The sequence below is a fragment of the Barbus barbus genome (genome assembly GCF_936440315.1).
Source record: "Barbus barbus genome assembly, chromosome: 27".
NCBI lineage: Eukaryota > Metazoa > Chordata > Actinopteri > Cypriniformes > Cyprinidae > Barbus > Barbus barbus.
In genome coordinates this window covers 10,689,372-10,709,450 of record NC_136755.1, presented here as the reverse complement: position 1 = coordinate 10,709,450, position 20,079 = coordinate 10,689,372, and the positions used below count along the sequence as shown (strand labels likewise).

The 20,079-nt window shown below is 36.6% G+C and overlaps 2 protein-coding genes across 2 annotated transcripts; both read left to right on the top strand.

Annotated features, from left to right (window-relative positions):
• Nucleotides 1-936: 936 nt before the first annotated feature.
• Nucleotides 937-5,607, top strand: LOC306847710 (transmembrane protein 106B). Its single transcript, XM_079381832.1, has 8 exons — nucleotides 937-1,376; nucleotides 2,143-2,356; nucleotides 2,496-2,559; nucleotides 2,714-2,873; nucleotides 3,377-3,517; nucleotides 3,670-3,719; nucleotides 3,814-3,867; nucleotides 4,204-5,607. The coding sequence occupies exons 2-8, from the start codon at nucleotides 2,152-2,154 to the stop codon at nucleotides 4,331-4,333; spliced, it is 804 nt and encodes a 267-aa protein (XP_079237958.1). The 5' UTR covers nucleotides 937-1,376; nucleotides 2,143-2,151; the 3' UTR covers nucleotides 4,334-5,607.
• A 5,858-nt stretch (nucleotides 5,608-11,465) lies between these two features.
• On the top strand, nucleotides 11,466-19,931 carry LOC306846915 (scinderin-like). Its single transcript, XM_079380614.1, has 16 exons — nucleotides 11,466-11,771; nucleotides 13,438-13,592; nucleotides 14,085-14,246; nucleotides 15,375-15,524; nucleotides 15,748-15,840; nucleotides 15,963-16,095; nucleotides 16,180-16,268; nucleotides 16,776-16,991; nucleotides 17,350-17,486; nucleotides 17,583-17,673; nucleotides 17,853-18,023; nucleotides 18,360-18,537; nucleotides 18,656-18,777; nucleotides 18,973-19,050; nucleotides 19,210-19,270; nucleotides 19,498-19,931. Exons 1-16 carry the CDS (start codon nucleotides 11,579-11,581, stop codon nucleotides 19,665-19,667), a joined length of 2,199 nt encoding a protein of 732 aa, XP_079236740.1. The 5' UTR covers nucleotides 11,466-11,578; the 3' UTR covers nucleotides 19,668-19,931.
• Nucleotides 19,932-20,079: the final 148 nt, after the last annotated feature.

Sequence of the window (20,079 nt, the reverse complement as noted above, 5' to 3'; positions counted from 1 at the left end):
CGTCACGAAGAAAATGTTTATGTTCTGTCCTGAAGCCAACTCCTTCATAGGTCATACTGGACGATAGTGCCAGAAGGAAAATTACTTGGTCAGAATTTACAATTTTACAGAATTTAAGAACTAGTTTGACCAACTAGCAGTTAAATTAATCAAGTGATAATCAGTCTTACTTTTCAGAATCAAATTAGACCAATCTACCACTTTATGTAACTGACTTTACAAATGTATGACCAGTCTCGAAGAAACATAAATATGAATGGATGGATGGATGAATTTTAAGACAAGTCTAAGTAGTTTATGCAACAGACACCCGATTCTATAATTCTGTAATTCTCTAATTCGTATAGTTTAATATTTAATTCCATATATCCAAACACAAAACCAAAAGAACTAAACTGAACACCTATAGGTCACTAAAGTGTCTGAAAATTACTATAACAAAAAAGAAAAAAAAAGATCAGAACATAATTCAACGAAACATCAAAGCTGATATGTCCAAATAAATAAATAGATTGATATACTTGTTTTAACTTTGTAATTTTCTATTTTTAATGTCATTTTTATCATTTTTTGCCAATAATTTGATCTCATCCTAACAATATTTTGTTTATTCTTATTGGTAAAAGATATTTAACTTATATATATATGTGTGTATATCATTTAAGACAAATTACTACATGCTATGTTACCTATCTTTTCATTAGCGTTTTAACATTTTTGTATAAAGGTATTAAAACCTGTATGTGCCCATGTATGATGTGTTTCCCATACATCAGGGGACTTCAAACTCATTTAGGCCAAGGCCATTGTGTTGAGATGGTCCTCACTGCAGAACACAAGATCCAGGGGGTGTGGTTGGATCTAGATCCAACTCCTCCTACATTACATATCTCCACCCCCTAGATGTGGATCCAACCCCGCCCCCTGGATCTATGTTCTGCAGTGAGGGGTTACTGATTGTGTTGGACACATTATTTTTTTCATTGCAAGCATTAAAGACCAGTCATATTTGTTTTACTTTACTACATGTTTTATTTAACGGGAAGAGTAAATTAAACATAGCTAAGCCTACACTTTTGCTTTGTTGGAAATAAACTTATTGTTTATCAGGACTTATATGCCTACAACCCATTTAAGGCGACGGATTTGTTCATTCATTTTTATTACATTAGTCGTCGTTCGTCCAGTGGGCCTTGCTGACTAACTGAAAGATGTACAGTCTGATGGCGTATTAATAATTAATATTCAAGAGCTTGGGCTTCGCTGTAGTATTTTGTGTCCAGCCTAGAAACGGCGCACTGCGCATGTCAGTCAGTGCAAAAGATAAACGACAACTGCATTGACACCGAAGCGCTCACTAACATTGATTCATTCAGGTAAGGATAGAATCTTTACATAAATATTCATATTTGGTATGAGGCAAACCCATTTTAATCGTAGGCATTTTATTTCTGAACTGGTTCCGAGCATAAAAGCCTGCTACGTCTTTCCCTTAGCTTTGTTTTTAGCCAGCCGGTTATTAGCGATGCTCGTGTCCAGGCCTACCGATGGCCTTTTATCATTTCTTTTACTTCGCACTATCTTCTGAAACATAAACACGAGACATGACTTTAGGTCCATCAGCTGTCATAAATCCCAAACGTGATGACGGCTGTTATTATATTTATTCTTGCTGACATCGTGTTTATTTTCTTCTTTAGTTATATTGTATTCTATATGAGATACAGTTATAACGGTATGAAGTGTTGCTAGATCGTGACTTTGTCTCCTCTGCACTCTGTATTGAACTGGTCTATTTAGTTCTTAATTAAAAATGTTATGTTTCATTAACGAGTGATGAAAGTTCCTGTATTCTCAAAGAGGTTCTTTTCTATTTGATTCTTTATTAAAGGTTCTGTTCTGTTTGTTTCTGATTCTCTTTTCACAGTTTCATTATATTGCATGCTCTGTTAAAGACTGTATTTTATTTGATTTTCTATAAAAGATTATGTTCTATTATTTATTAAATATTCTGTTCTAAATAGTTTTGGTGGTATTGGATATGCACAGTATTTTTCTAGGTATTCTGCTTTTAACCCTGGTTTTATAGTACAATTAGCATTTTTCACCCATACAGTATTAAAATTTTGCTCTTATCACCAGGTGTAAAAAATGGGGAAGGCTCTTTCCCACCTGCCGAAGCATACCTGTCATGATGAGGGTAAAGACAGCCTGACCTCATCGCCCGGGTACAGCGCCATGCAGACCGATGATGGTAAGAACGGGGGAGACGTGTCTCAGTTCCCATACGTGGAGTTCACTGGCCGAGACAGCGTCACCTGCCCCACATGCCAAGGCACTGGAAGGATCCCGCGAGGTACATTTCTAAACTCAGTTTAGAACACTTCGTCTAGAGAGTTCCTGTTAATTGAAATGGTTTAAAAGTAACCCAATCTGAAATGTCATCTCTCAGTAAAAATGTACACCATGTAACACACTGTGACATGTTTATGCAGGCCAAGAAAATCAGCTGGTGGCCCTGATCCCATACAGCGACCAGAGGCTGAGACCAAGGAGAACGTAAGAAACCTTTAAAGGTTTTTATCCTGATGCGTTTTGTTAAACGAGTTAGTCTCAATTCTTTTGTGAAACTTTTAAAGAGCTTACATTTGTTTTATGTTATAGAATACTGATTGGACTCTCTGACTAAATCTATGTTATGTATGTCCTACAGCAAGCTGTATGTGACTGCTTCAGTCATTGTGTGCCTGCTGCTCTCCAGCTTGGCTGTGTTCTTCCTTTTCCCACGTTCCATTGATGTCAACTATGTGGGAGTGAAGTCTGTCTACGTGTCCTATGACCAGACCAAACGCATTGTGTATCTCAATGTCACTGTAAGCTATCACTGAACAGATATGACACAAGTGATGCTTTTAAAAGTGCTACAGTGTATCTGCTTCAAGAGGAAATTTAAGAGATCTCAATTAAGAAAATTCTTTCATCATTTAAGGCTGGAATACACTATACTGAACAGATTTTAAAATACTAGGCATCATACATTTGCTAGATTTTAAAATGGTTATTGAGGGAAAAACTGGGCATCAAACACTAAAAACGAGTAAGGATCACGCACTAACAGACTTTCAGGTCGTTCCGAACACAAGAAGCTCATGCAGAAATATGTGCCTCAGATGAAACACACGTGTGACAAATCAAAACAATGTGTTCTAAAATCAGCTCAAAATATTAAACATTTTTCAGAGTCTGCACATCGTACTCTACACAGTTTTCTGTGAAATCAGTCAACTCTCAAACGGGGCAAAAATCTGTGCTGTCCTGTAGTTTATTGTTTATTACTTATTACTGTGTATTCTGATAATTTGTCTGTCTTTTAAAGAACTCGCTGAATATTACTAACAACAACTATTACTCGGTGGACGTGGCCAACATCACAGCCCAGGTGCAGTTTTCCAAGACTGTGATTGGAAAAACCCGTATTAGCAACATAACCACTATTGGGCCTCTGGATATGAAGCAGGTAGAGCTTTATTTGAAATAGTGGTTAAATTAGGTATGTTTCAGCATATATATATATATATATATATATATATATATATATATATATATATATATATATATATATATATAAACATTGATCATTCTTTTGTAATACTTCTGTTTTCTTGTCAGATTGACTACATGGTGCCCAGCACTATTGCAGATGAAATGAGCTATATGTAGTAAGTTTACACACTTTTCATGCATGAATACACAAGGTGTAATAAATATATATATTTTTCCTGGCAGACCTTTTCAGCTTCTTCTGTTTTCCAGTGACTACTGTACCCTGCAGAGTATCAAGGTGCACAACATTGTGGTTATGATGCAGTAAGTATTGTGCAAAACATTGGAAGCTATAGGTTTGTTAATCAATGTTTTATGGTTTTGTTAAAGCCATCAGCCCCATGTATGCATGTACAACAATCATGTTTAACTGCAAATTCCTAGTGGAAAACTAGGAATGTAGTTACCCACGATTCTGCAGAGAAATCCCTTTCATGGCAAATGATGTAATAGAGTCGCTCTCAAACAACGTAGATATTTGTGTGCGTGTATATATATGGTGCTCATGCAGGGAAAGCAGGTTTGAGTCAGGGTACTTGTTGTGCATTCATGTTAATGTGCTTGGTTTACTTTTTACTAACTTTGCTCATTGGTTTGTAGGATAACCGTCACTACCGTGTACTTTGGCCATGCTGAGCAGGTGTCTCAGGAGATGTACCAGTATGTGGATTGTGGAGAAAACACTACTGCTCTGCATGAGTACAGTCTGAATACTCCTCTGGCAGGCTAAAGCTGAGCCTGATTGTGTAACCCTCACCGCTCCACTCCATGTGTCATTGTTTTGGCAAAACTGGTTGAGTGTTTACTGCACTTCTTCCAATTAATCACTAGATGTCAGGCAATTCACGAATGATGCACTTTATTGTCCATGTTCTCCAAGCAATATGAACATTGCAAGATCTCAAAGTTCTCATTCCAGTTCACTTTGCCAAACTGAATTGTTCACTACAGATTCATTTTTGACAAAGTTCCATTGTTTTCAAGCACTATATATAATATTTAAAACCTTTCTAAAGTGAAGTAATGATGTAATTGACGACCAACTGTGCTTTGGGTTATTATATTTATTTCTATAATTTTGAACCTAATATTAATTCCACTTTCAGGGATGGGATCAATCTTAACCCAAACACCAGGAGTTTATTGCTGGTGGAAATATGACCTGCTGTTACCTGAATTCCTGTTTATACCTCATTCCACAGATTTGGTTGAGACTCAGAAGCAGTATTACACGATGCTGTTTTATGAGGGGCATATTTAAGATTATGTTCAGCTACTATGTGTGTTTCATACAAAAGGATCATGTGACACAGGAGGGAATGTCAGTGTAGATAGTGCACAAGTTGGGAAAAGTAAATGCTTCAGTCTATTTATTTTGTAATGCAAAGTTTCTCATTGTTACAGTTTATAATCTGTCAATCTCTCCACGAGAAATTGCCTCCAAATGCAAACTGATAAAGCACTAATTACGTAGAACAACAATCACTGGGATCTGAGAGCATCCGGCTGCTTGCATGATGGAAGATAAATTACGAGATGATCATTCCCTCAGATTCTCTCATGTTCAGAATTTAAATGCATTTCACAGAAATGTAGAAGTTTGCTTATTAAAACTAGATGTGACGTTTTGATTGAAAGAACGTTGATAACATTTTTAACATTTCTCAAAATGGAACTTTACATTTTTACACATTTTAATCATGTTGTAAAAAAGCTTCACAGATTATCTTTGTTTAAAGGTGGTCTATTTCCTTTGTAATAGAAGTGGCTGCTAACATGTGACATTTATGCAGTTCATAACAACCGCTGGCTTGATGTACATATACATGTTTATATGTAACTCTTGTGATTTTTGAGAAAAGTGATTTGGACTACTTTAGAGGTACACTGAAATAACATAATGCTTGTTTCCATTAAATAAACCTGTTTTGAGTCATTTGTCCTTTTTTTGTTTTTTTTTACAAAATGTGAGAAAAAGAATTAAAAATTCAAGAAATATATTTTAAAATGTGGTATTTTCATAAATGATTTAATTTATTATAATATTGCCCTGATTAAACATTATTGTATGTTTCAGATACATTATTTTTATATAAAAGCACACTTTTATATATGCAGGATTAAATTCCATTTGTTGCATGAATAAACGCAAATACATTATTTTTTATTACCCTACTGGGCCGTTTTAATTAATTTTGTACTAGGTCTAAGTAAACAATTTAACTAAGGAAACAACCTGAAATTTTTTCACCCAAAAATGAAAATTCTGTCATTAATTACCCACCCTCACCCATAAGACTTTACTTCATCGGAACACAAATTATATTTTTGATGAAATCCAAGGGATTTCTGACTTTCATACTAAGAACCACCATGTTCAAGGCACAGAAAACTAGTAAGGACTTCGTTAAAATAGTCCATGTGACTGGTTCAACCTTAATTTTATGACGCTACGAGAATACTTATTGTGTAAAAAAATTCATACCACAATGTGTGTATTCCTCAATTCCTCTGCTCGTAAACAAGGTGCAGAATACCTTGATGCATGTGTCGTGGTACTTCGAAAATGGCAGCGGACCGTCCCGCAAGAGAAGAAATTATTGAATAAAGTCATTATTTTTGTTTTCTTTGTGCACAAAGTATTCTCATACCCTCGTAAAATAACGGTTAAACCACTGATGTCACATGTACTATTTTAACAATGTCCTTACTACCTGGGCCTCGACTGTGGTAGGACCCTTGCAGTCTATGGAGGGTCAGAAAGCTCTTGGATTTCATCAAAAATATCTTAATTTGTGTTCTGAAAATGAAGGTCTTACGGGTTTGGAACGACATCAGAATGAGCTTTATTGGCCAAGTATGTTTACACATACAAGGAATTTGTTTTAGTGACAGAAGCTCAATATGAATATTAAGGCAGTTAGGTTTATATGAGTTAAAATATTGAGTTACCAGGTTTACATGAGTTAAAATATGTAAACATGAGGGTGAACCAACCCTTTAATGCTTAGAAATGACTAAAATAACTAAAAAACACCTTTAAAAGTCAATTTCTTAAGATTTTTAATGCCACCAGTTTACACTATAAACATATAGTGTATTTAAAATACATGCACTTATTCTATAGACTTATTCTGCACTTTATTTCTCTCTATAAAAGTATTTGATTGATTGCGAAAACTGGAAACCTGTATCTACTAAACTATAATGTTAGCACAACATAAGTAATTGAAGTGGGAAATAACTCCACATAATAAGGAGATTTTCATTTCGATGCTTCACCATGACAACAATAAAGTAATCATGTACAATTGGGTATCGTAACCCACTGTCTAATTAGTGTTATTTCATAACCCCAACACTTACCGTAACCATTAGAGTTTACACAATGGTAGTTCAAACAGGGAGCACGCTTTTATTAGACAAATAACACAATAAACATAAAGAAGAACAGGACTTCAATAACCATAACCTGAAAGTGAGACCTATGATTTCTTAATTTGATCACAGATGACTTGTAAATGTGTCTGTTTTGGCACAAGAGGAAGTTATGAGTATCATCCCAGGACCCTTGAGTGATAGTTTTCATTATGAGGATTTCCATAATGCACTGCTAAATTTTTATAGCACATGATCAAATTTTCAGCGGAGGAACGAGGTTTGCTTTATCATCTGTCCAAAGCACAGATCCCTCAAATGATGGTTGTCATGGAGACAGAACTTCAAGTGAGGAGAGGACTGAACTCTAAGGGGCAATTATGCCACATAATTATCATAACCGTAACTATATGCATTATATGGATGAGCCTGAGATTTTGTGTAATCACTTATTGTCTTGTCTGTGCAATGTTAATATTTCATGTAAACCTGGTAACTCAATATTTTAACTCATATAAACCTGGTAACTGCCTAATATTCATGCAAGGACACCAGAAAAGCAGATTAACATAACTATGTGTAAAGCATGACCTGGCACAAACTTCACTCAGAGACATTTCTTTGGAAACGCATAACCAAAAGTATTTCTTCTTTTTTCCATAAACACAAAAAGATTTTCTGTGGTCCTCAACGACATGTCACAGATACGATTGACTGAACTCAAGCTGTAATTACGGTAAGTTTTTTTTTTTAGAAAATTCCTTTGAACACCAATTGTTTACTGGTGTCACTTTCAGTTAAAATGACACTTGATGCTCAGTGACAATAGAAATGATCATATGATCATTTTAATGAGGTTATATAAAAATTATATATGTATGAGCTTCTAAGACTAAAACCATAAAAATCTAAATAACAAACTTGAAATAATATAAATGTTAACTGAAAGAAAATATACATTCAACGTATTTCTATCATAATGTATTTATAATAGTATATCAGTGATCCTAAAATAGATCCAAACTCTGTCCGACCAAAAAAAAAAAAAAAAAAAACATTTGCTATTTCTCTGCAAAATTGCTACATACATAACTTTTGCTAAGAAATAGGCACAATTACATTTTTAAAATATTTATAAATGACCCATAATAAATAATTGTCATTTGGAACATTTTTTAACTATTTTTTGCACTTCTGTTTGGAATGATCATATAGCATGAAAGTTTCTTACAGGCACATGCATCTCTGATTGAACTTCAGTGTGTGATACAAGGTCATATATAACACGTGACGACCTGTTGCATTCAGTTTCTTACTGCACTTTGTGCAATGCTGCAAGAGAGAAAAAAAGTTTGTGTGTGCAGAATCAAAAGCTGACTGTTTTGTTTGTTGCTATAAGTGTGAATGCAACTCTGTGGCCATGTGTTATATCTATTTAATGGAACAGCTAATAAGTTATACAGAAAAGCGGATCCAGAAAACAACACTCTGTGAGTCATTCTATATCAGGTTATACACACAACAAAAGATACAACTTTAAATGAAAATTATTAGACATTTAGTTATCATTTATAGAATCTTATATTTAAATGTTAAATGCATGGTTTGCACCGTATATAAGTGCTCAGTAGATCAGGAACAGTGGAATGGCCTTCAATCCCAGTGGAAAGGTTTCATTGGACAGTGTGTCACATCAGAAACCCCATCAGTCACTCATTAATACAGATGAATCAAGCACTATCACTCTTGTGGGTCTACAGATTTGAAATGGTCCCTTTTGTTAGAAATGAATTGAGTTGCTAAAAAGAAGCCAATACAAATTCAACTTAACTATTTTGTCCCAAATGATTTCATGAGAACAGTGTCACCTGGGTGCAATGATTAAAGGCTATTATCATCATTCTGACATCAGTAGTAAAATGTATTTTAACCTTATAAAGCCTGTACTATATCATATTTGATACACTAATTTCAAAGGCCCCCAAATTACAAGATGAAAACTTTGCTGAAAAACCAATTGTCCACAATCTATATGCCTTATGTCTTCTGACTGATAGTTTATACTTTTCAGCAAGTAAAAGGCCTTTTCATTAAATATCATTCAAGATTTCACATGTGAACCATGACTTGAAGTAAACATATAGGTATAACTTTCATATTAGTAATATGTTTTAGAATAATCATGTTAAAATGTGTGTAATAAAAATGTTTTTGTTTTGTTTTTTCATTTCTTGAGTATGAGCTCCATATTCGCCTATATGTCATACTGAGCCATTAAAAGCCTGATGTATCAAACATTGTACTGAAACTTTTCTCTATTTATTTTATCTTTAATAAACAATTAGCCTTGCACACGTGCAGGTTATCGATAGGTGCATAGGACAAACGACCAAAAATAATTCAAAATTCACAACAAAAATGAATGATTGAATCCCACACACTATCTTGTATCAAAAAAAGGCTTGGTCTGTGATGGTTTGAACTGACAGGTTGGTTTGGTCTACAAAGGGTTTCTTCTGTTCATTGTACATTTGCTATTCTCTGTGCATATAACATGGCTTGAAATGACAAGTCAAGCCCGGTTCCCTCGTCATCAGAGAGTTATCCATAATCATGTTAATACCTGGCATGTTGGAGGCTGTGTTGGGTGGGGTTTTTAACGTTTTGACTAATGTATTATAAATAATGGATGATTTGTTCACACAGGTTTACCGCTATCTTCTGCCACGGACTAGAGGGCAAGTCACTAGAAATCAAATGCCAATTTCTCAGGACACTCTTTGATGGCAGCAAACATATGTACAGTATATGACAGTCACACCCTTGACTTCCTGAAAGATTACCAAAACTAGCAAATGTTTCCTTTTTAGTCACATGGGTAAACCATGTGTCAGTGAAGGATTTGCTACATGAATTAACTGCTTGTTTCTTGTTTAGAGTGAGACCTTTCATATAATATTACCCTCCTCTAAATTGTTGTTTTTCCCAGTGGTTTTTGAAAATAAAATTTCTACTTAACCTTATTTAACCTCAACCCCACCCATCTTACTGAATGACTTTTTCCAGCTGCAGCTGAAATATTTTCAGCCTATTTTATGATAAATCGCAAATATTTATGAAAATAAGTTGTGACAGTGTCTCATCTACTACTATTTGTGGACTTATGTCCTCAGAAAAGGTTTTAATTCAAAATTTCTTTGGGACTAACCGTTAGATGTGCATGCATACACAAAAAAATGAGGTAATGTGGTAGTGTATACATCACAATGTGCAAAATGTGTGTGATCCTTGTAGTGCAACAGTGAGAGATCCTCAAAAGCTCTGAATATATTTAGCTTATGCAGTCTTCCATATAGAAAAGCCTGTTTACGTTTAAAAAAAAGAAAATAAAAAGAAGAAAAAACAACTTTTATACCAACTATTATAACTTTTATACGTTATACTTATACAGAAATGAGCAAAATAAACTCAAAATTCTGAGAAAAAAGTCAGAATCACAAGATATACTCAGAATTTTGATTTTTTTTCTTTGCAATTCCAAAATTACATCTTATAAATCTGAGTTTATATCTTGCAATTCTGAATGATTTCCACCAGGGTCCACAGCTACAAACTGCACAGGGGCCCCACACATCCCACCTATGGTCCGGTTGGCACCCTAACCTTTGGAGGGTGCCCAATGGCTTGGAAGGCCTTTGGCATATTTACTATTCCAAATGGTAGACACTCATCCACCAAAAGGATAAATTAATGTATTTTTAACTATTTTAGATAAAATTACCCTTCGTTATAGGAATAAACCATGTCATTTGTGCTTCAGTTTACTATTACTACTCAAGAGTTTTTGTACATCACTTCAGACAGCACTTTCTGTTAATTTCATTTTCAGAGTCATTTAATATTGTTTTATAACAGCTGCAATAGGGAAATGCAATAAAACAATTGCACATACAGTGCTGCTTGAAAGTTTGTGAACCGCTTGCAGAATCTGTGAAAATGTGAGTAATTTTAACAATATAAGAGAGATCATATAAAATGCATGCATGTGCTCAGTTTAACTGTTCAGAACAAACAAGGGACTCACGAACAACCATCACAAAAAAACAAACAAACAAAAAAAACAGTCGTAGATCATCCAGGTTACCACACACAGTATTAAGAACCAAGGGTTCCCAAACTTTTGAATGGGGTTATTTTAATAATTTCAGCTATTTTTTTGTCTTGTGGACTAAATGTGACCATCTTTTGTGTAAAATATCTTACTCAGGACAGTACTAAATAAAAAAATAATGCATTTTGTATGATGTTAATCTTATTTAGTTAAAATTACTCACATTTTCACAGATTCTGCAAGGGGTTCACAAACTTTCAAGCAGCACTGTATATTACTCAATTTCATTTTACTCTCCTCTCTCTCTCTCTCTCTCTCTCTCTCTCTCTCTCTCTGAGTGTTTAACTACTTCACCGTGTTCCTGAACACACCCACTTCAAGTATCAGTGGAGACATCTGCACACGGCTGTTATTGATACAGTGCTGTCAGACCACAGAACTACACTGTTTGTCTCTCACCACATCTGCACCTGACCTCTCTCAGTCATGGGGCTTCACCACAAAGAGTTTGAGCAGGCTGGCAAGCGCGCAGGTCTAGAGATATGGAGAATTGAAAAGATGGAACTGGCCCCTGTGCCTGAAAACTTACATGGGAACTTCTATATAGGCGATGCCTACCTGGTGCTCCACACTGTCAAACAGAAGGACTCGTGCTTCTACGATCTGCATTACTGGTTGGGTAAGCAATGGATTTTCTGTCATTTATAAAAGAGCTTAGGTCTTTTGAATCAACTTTTTATGTTTAAATACTCTTTTCACATATGTAATATGTAGAATATTATCTGTTACTTAATATTGCATGTGCAGTTAAACAGTAAAATGTCTAATCTCAGTACCATGTTCAATAGGGTGTCAGTACGGTCAAATTGTATTCACAAACTATTTCAGTACTGCAGGAATGATGATTTAAATTTAATTTGAAAAAAATAAAAATAAATCTCAGTCACTATTTAAAAGGTTGAGGAAAGGCTAGGGCAAATTATCTGACATGATACTCAAATGTGCTCATTGTAAACACGCCAGCAGATAGACCGAGCAAAGTAGAGTATATGGCCCCTATAAAATGACGCTTTAGAATTATGAAGGTTGTAAAGTTTATTCTCAGAAGCGGGTACCTGATATTTATACTGGACTTTCATCTATACACCTTCTGTATGATGAGCATGTTTTTAATTTCTGAATTAAAATTCAGTTTGATATTTTGAAGAGCCTTAATAAATGAGAATAGTATTTTAATGTTAATTTCTAACAAACAAGCCAACAAAAAAGCTTTACTGATTAATAAGTCATGTGGTCCAGCTAACACACCAAAAAAAAAAAAGCCTGAAAATAAAACAGGAAATGATGCAGACCCTCAATGTGACATAGGTCTAGATGAATAAATCTCTTAAAATTACATAATTTGACCTTTTCATAACATCAAAATGTCATGTGATTTTCAAAATCATGAAGAGTACATTACTAAAAATATAACACTCTCATTTGCCATTGATCTGAGTCATGTTTTTGTTTAAGAGGACTTAGTTTTTTTAATATATATTTTTACTGGCGATGCCTCAGGCATACATGCTCTGGTTGCTTTAAAAAGCTGTTTCACAGCCATTTCAAAAAACAAACTTCTGTGGTCAAGTTGCAAAAAACAAACAAACAAACAAACAAAAAAAACCCCGAAAACAAGAAGCTCATAAAGATGAGAATGACCATGGTTTATGCATTTTACTCTGGCAGAGTCTACAAGAAAAATATAACATTAAAGTTCTGTTAATGTCACCAGCTTGCTCAAAGAAGATCCCAGAAATTTAGAAGCCATTTAGTTGCCAGAAACCATGTGTGCACTTAATAAAGTTTCCTTCCTCTGCTGAGAGAAAGCACTTTCTTTCCTCCATTAGACGTTTCAGAACTGTCAATGTCACAGATGCTCTGGCCTTGAGTGTATTTGTGGCCATAACCACACACACGCACACAACCGCTTCCATTAGGAGTCAGTAACCACTTCTAATGCAAATGGATTTCTTAATGATGTTTTTGCCCATCAAGTCTTTTTTGCCAAGTCATTTACCCTAAAAAAGCCTAATACAAAATGGACAGATCACATTGAACAGGCTTTTTACGCCGACGACACATCTATGGTCACAGGAAACAGCTAGCAGCTTTTAAAGTGTAAAAATGTATGCTGGGTGAATAAACACTTTGTATATCAGTCATCATCAAGTGTAAAAACACACAGCTCAATGTGGTTTGCAAATGCAATGTTTATGCATCTGATGAACTGAAAGTGTTTAATTATTAACCTGAATGAAAAAGGATGAATAGGCCACAGAAGATCGATCTTTCTCTCTTTCAAGGTAAGGAATGTACCCAAGATGAAAGTGCAGCGGCAGCCATCTTTACCATTCAGATGGACGACTACCTGGGAGGAAAACCTGTCCAGTACCGTGAACTCCAAGGTTTTGAGTCCATCAACTTCACCAGCTACTTCAAAGGCGGGATCACATATAAGGTTTGAGACAGTTTATAACGCTCTAGACCTACTCTGACGACAATTTTCTTGTACTTTTTGTGCTCTAATGACTAACAGCAGCGTATTATTCTTCACTTTACTTCAGGCCTATCTTAGGTCAAACATAAAGCTGCTGTTTTAACTGATGGAAAGACTGACGGTTGCTGCTGTATTTATTTGCAAATTGAGAAAATGTTTCCTAGACTTCACAGTGCAAATCTAGGATTAGTCTTTTTGTTTACAATTTGGGTGAGGTAAAACCTGCTTCTCCAATACCTTCCTACTGTTCATAGGACCTTATGTTTTTCACAAACATACATGGTCTGAGGGGATGTTGTGTTATAGCACGTGTTTGGGGACATTCAACTCCTCACTGTTGCAATTGGCCTCAGAATGAAAATGTCTCACTGGTTTATAAATGGAAAGGGTTTAAAAATGGAAAAACAAGAAGAAAGAGCAGGATACAAAATATATATTTTCCAACCTTCTCAGGCCGGAGGTGTGGCATCAGGGTTTCATCACGTGGTCACCAATGATCTTACTGCCCGCCGACTCTTCCACATCAAAGGCAGGCGCACTGTCCGGGCCACAGAAGTGCCTCTCGCCTGGGCCAGTTTCAACAACGGTGACTGCTTCATAGTTGATCTGGGAGCGGTAAGATCTGCAACAAACATACAAATGGCTGTATTAGGTCTTTTAATAGGATATTCAACCTAAAAATGAAAATCCTGTCATTGTCCACTCACCCTCATGTCGCTCCAAATGCATGATTAGACTTTTTTTTTTTCTGTGGAACATCCATGGAATTATTTAGCAAAATATCCACACTGCACTTTTCCATATACAGCGAAAATGGAAAACCGCAGCGGGTAATGTACAAAAACACATCCACATACATAATAACTTACGCACTGTATTCTGAGTCCTCTGAAATCAATTGCTTGTTTGAAACTTAAGCAATTTCTTGCTAAAAATCTTAGAATCACTGCAAAATACTATGCAGTGATTAGACACCATCAGGATGTGTAAATGATGACTGATTTTTGAGTAAACTGTTAATTAAGAAGGAAGGGAATCACCTTTGCTTGCTAACTGACTCACCGAATTCATTTTTGAGTAATAATCTTCAAACTTTTTCACCCTTCAAACCTTATAAGTACAGTCTCAGTTCGGAGAATCCAGATAGAATCACTAAAGAAATGCCATGTATTACACTTTATTTTCTATGACTGGCTGGTTCACTTGTGCAGAGTGTATTTAATGTCCTCTCTGTATGCACTGTGGGTGGGTTTGATAATTGGATTACTGTCAAATTTCCGTCTGTCAACATACTGGGTAGCAAATGTTGTGAGAGAACTAGGGCTGAACCACATCTCACGCCTAACAACAGAAGCATCTTTTAAGTTACTAACAGGCTCTTGCTGACCATGAATTACATAGGATAGTTTGCAGGAAGATTAAATGTGACAATACCATTTGACTTAAGTATTTGGCAGCACACTTAATGCTGTACTCTCTCACTTCTCCAAAGGAACCACAGTCAAATAAACAGAACAGGCAAATCCTGACTGATACCATTCCACAATGACAGTGTAAAAGCAACTATATGGTAGCATTTTCAAAGGTAGCAGTGACAAAAATGATTTCTTAAATCTTGTCATGAACATAATTACCAAGAACAAAACAGAGGCCAATGTATTCCTAGGAAGTCTGCTATTGTACACATAAACATGAGCATGTATTGCTAGGATCTCCACCAATTAAACCGATTTCTGAAACTAGGTGATCTACCAATGGTGTGGTTCTAAGTGCAACAAGTTTGAGCGCCTCAAAGCTGCACAGGTAGCTACTGGCATCCGAGACAACGAGAGGAATGGACGAGCTCAGCTGGTGGTTGTAGACGAAGGACATGAGCCTGCAGAGATGATGAAGGTATCAAATAAAAATGCCCATCAAACATCTTAAGTATGGGAGAATTTGCATGCAACACAATCTTAAGCATCCGGGAAAACTATTTAGAGCATTTTTTTACCAGTAGAGCTCATCTTTCACTACTAAGAATTTTACAGTTAAAGCGATGTTTGCTATAGGCAGTACGATATCAGGCTTAGCTGGAATGTTTGACATTTTTATACCTTGTCTTTGCACATCACAGGTTCTTGGTGAGAAGCCTGAAATACCTGAAGGTGACGATAATGAGGATGTGGTGGCAGACATGTCAAACAGGAAAATGGCCAAACTTTACATGGTAACAAGTCTATAAACTTCAGTTTAATTTATCTATATGCAAATCTAATAGACACATGCACGCAGGCACACGCACAATGAAAATGTAACAGGATATTATTTAAATACAATTGCACATTACAGGTATCAGATGAAACAGGGGAAATGCAAGTGTCGCTTGTGTCAGATGAAAATCCGTTTAACCAGAGTGACCTGTTGTCTGAGGAATGCTTCATTCTGGACCATGGAAAAAGCAAAATGATCTTTGTGTGGAAAGGTATTGGCTAACTGAATCCGTTAAATGAAAGAGTTGTGTAACCATCTTACTGAGATTCCTTGACCTTATTTTTTGGTGATCTAGGCCGCAACGCAAATCCAGATGAAAGGAAGGAGGCCATGAAAACAGCTGAGGGCTTCATTAAGCAGATGGGATATCCTGCCAACACCCAGGTTCAGAAACATTAGATATGTGTATATGTTTTCCTGCATTATCAATTACATTCACTTGAATGAGTGTGTTGAATGAATCAGTTGGATGTAGCAAAACTGTCAGAAATAAATTTGTGCAAAAAAGAAAGTACAAGAGTTTGTCTCTGGAGCAGTACCCTTAAAGGGACAACTTCGTACCCTACTTACCCCTAAAACAGGGGTGTCCAATCTGATCCTGGAGGGCCACTGTCTTGAAGAGTTTAGCGCCAACCTTAATTAAACACACATGAACCAGCTAATCAAGGTCTTCAGACTCACTAGAAACTTCTGGGCAAGTGTTTGGAGCCAAAATCTGCAGGACATTAACCCTCAAGGAGTAGGACTGGAAGGTTCATAGTAGGACCTTAAAGGGTACATCAGACGATTGCTCCAAGATGTTTTATGCCTAAAAGATACAATTTTTGCACTTTTTTCAGACAGGGAGAATGCATTCTTTGGGTCACCTAGGTCTTTTCATCCTTTACACAGATCCAGGTCCTTCCAGAGGGTGGAGAGATGCCCATCTTTAAGCAGTTCTTCAAAACCTGGAAAGAGAAGGACCAGGCTGAGGGTCTAGGCAGAGTGTATGTCACTGAGCGTATCGCCAAGATTAAGCAAGAAGTGTTTGATGCCTCCAAGCTGCATGAGTCTAATCAAATGGCTGCTCAGTACAACATGGTTGACAGTGGCACTGGGAAAACACAGGTAACAATTTGCATACAAGAGATCAGAGATTGTTTATGTTCAATTGTGCTGGTATTTGGCATAGCTGAAGATGAACATCTTACTGTCAAAATGACACTCAAATTGAAACTAGAACATAAGCTGCTGAATGATTTTTGCATTTAAAAATTGTGGTCACATTTACCGCTGTTCAGTGAAATGCAGTAATTTTAAGATGTCACCATGCAGGTTCAAGTTGGTCACATGGATTCACTGTATTGACAAACAAAGTGACTTCTGTTTGAAAGCACCTTAAGAGGACGTCATTGCACAGCAATTACAGATTGTTCTACATGTAAATATAGCTGATGGATATTGTTAATCTGGTCTTGTTTCACAGATTTGGAGGGTGGAGTGTGGTAATACCGCAGGTGATACCAAGGTTCCTGTTGACCCAGAGACATATGGCCAGTTCTATGGAGGGGACTGCTATATCATTTTATATACCTATACCAAAGGAGAAATCATTTACACCTGGTACACCTCATAAAAGTTGACAGTTTCCAGAGGGGGAGTCAAATCATACACAAAAAGAATCAAATAAGGCTTATCGCTCTATGCTTTCACCCTCAGGCAAGGTTCCAGCAGCACAATAGATGAACTGACAGCTTCAGCCTTTCTCACTGTTGAACTGGACCATTCGCTGGGAGGAAAAGCTGTTCAGGTGAGTGGGATTTGAATTTTATCTATATACTAATTTACTGGCTGTAACTGGGGCTGGATAATGGACTAGATATGTAGGGATTCAAAGATGTTCAGCAGCCCTCACTGAAAATCTAGAAGAAAACACAACTAGGCCACTCTTGTTTTCTTACTATGGTTCCCCATTCCATGTCCATTCAGGTGCGAGTGACTCAAGGCAAAGAACCACCACATTTGCTGAGCCTCTTCAAAGACAAGCCTCTGATAGTGTACAAGAATGGGACTTCCAGAAAGGGAGGACAGGCACCCGCACCTCCAACACGTCTCTTTCAAGTGCGCAAGAACCTGGGCACCATTACACGGATTTGTGAGGCGAGTCCTGGTCTAACTCAATGCCCAGAAACATGAGTTTGGTCACATGAAATTATTAGGAAAAGGAGGATCCAGATAAACCATCTTTTCATGTCTAACTTGGTCATTTATAGTCAGTAGCTGATCAAAGTTGGTTTAGGTGGTTGATGAGCTGGACTACCATGTGGTTGACAATCTTGCTCATTCTGGGTAGCACTGGCAGATCATCTAGTCCAAGATGGTGGGGATCAGCTTTACATTCCAAAACAATGTTCATATTTGGTTAGGCTAGCCTATTTTTAAGTGTAACTTCAATTTAGATATGTCCTTAGAGTGTGTTGGTTTGTGGTCTAACAGGTAGATGCTGAAGCATCAAGTTTGAACAGCAATGATGCCTACCTGCTGAAGTTACCTAAAGGGGATGGTTACTTGTGGAAGGGGAAGGGGGCCAGTGAGGATGAGGAACGAGGGGCAAAGTACATGTGTGAGAAGCTGAAGTGCAAATACAAGCCAATTACTGAAGGAAATGAGCCAGGTATGGCCAATGTGCAATAGATTCAATTCATACTCTTCATACATTGGTAGGAGTGAAAAGAGTAGAACGACATATACATCTTTTAACTTTTACATACTGCTAATTTTCCCATTGAAAGAGGACTTCTGGAAAGCTCTGGGTGGAAAGACGAAGTATCAGACATCTGAGATGTTGGAGAGCAAATCTATAGCACATCCTCCCCGCATGTTCGCATGCTCCAACAAAACTGGAAATTTCATTGTGAGTATCCTGCACCTGATAAGAGAGGGTCAAAATTCAGTTCAGTTTCACATTAGGCTTTTGCTTGCAATTCTGCATTGGAGACTATGCTGAAAATGAAAAACATGACTTGGCTTCCTGTGCTAACTGCTCAGATACTGTTACATATAGGCAAACTGTTGTTTGGACACTAAACATGCATTTTTACAACTATAGATTGAAGAAGTACCTGGTGAGTTTAACCAAGATGACCTGGCAGAGGATGATGTCATGTTACTGGATGTCTGGGATCAGGTAAAACAGTTATCTTTCTTTATGACTTCCTCCGAGATTATTTCTAAGATTCAAAGGACAGCAGTTGTCTCTGATTAGATTTCTGACAATCTTTATTTTAGTATTCAAAGATATCTCCTGATTTTCATGGATTATCATGTGCTTGATTTCATCTCTCAGGTGTTTGTGTGGATTGGAAAGGATGCCAATGAGGTGGAGAGGACCGAGTCTGTAAAATCCAGTGAGATGCCTCAGACACATTCCTTAAAATGTTTTTTCTTCATGATCTAAATGCAAAACAGAAACCCCTTTAAAATTCAACAGGTTTAACAGCATACTAGAACAAACCACATTATTCTCACATGCAAAAGATACATTTTAAATTTAAGATAATGTAAAATCAGTCTTTTATGTAAACAAATAAATATAGTCATTCAGCTTTTTGAATAAGTATTTGTACCTTTGCAGCAAAGACTTACATTGAGACAGACCCATCAGGACGCGACAAGGGGACACCTGTTGTGGTGGTAAAGCAGGGACACGAGCCCCCCACCTTCACCGGCTGGTTCCTGGGGTGGGACGCCTCTCGATGGGACAGTGACCTCATGGCAAGAGCAGTGCAATCACTGCAGGTTTAGTGAAATCCTGAAAGTCCTGAAGTCAATAGACTTGACTGGAATGATAAAACAGAAAGCTGTTTACTGAGGCATGACAAGTGATTGGACTATTCCATTAAAATCCTAAAAATATGCCACATGTCCAACATATAAAGTTATTCAACATACAGTATGCCAGATCTTAAAGTTGTGTATTTCTCATTCATTTGTTTGCACAGATTTATATTTCTGCTCTGGATTTCTGGAAGCATGATTTGAAATCGTACAATAAAAGAATCAATACATTTTTTTTTTTTTTTTTAAATATCTTGTCTTAGTCAATGCAGTACACAAGAGCCCCCTAGAGGCAAAAAAGAAAGAAAGAAAGAAAAAAAGAATTACAAAACAAGTAATACGGTCCACATGTTCTGATGTTGAAGTATTGCTGACCAAC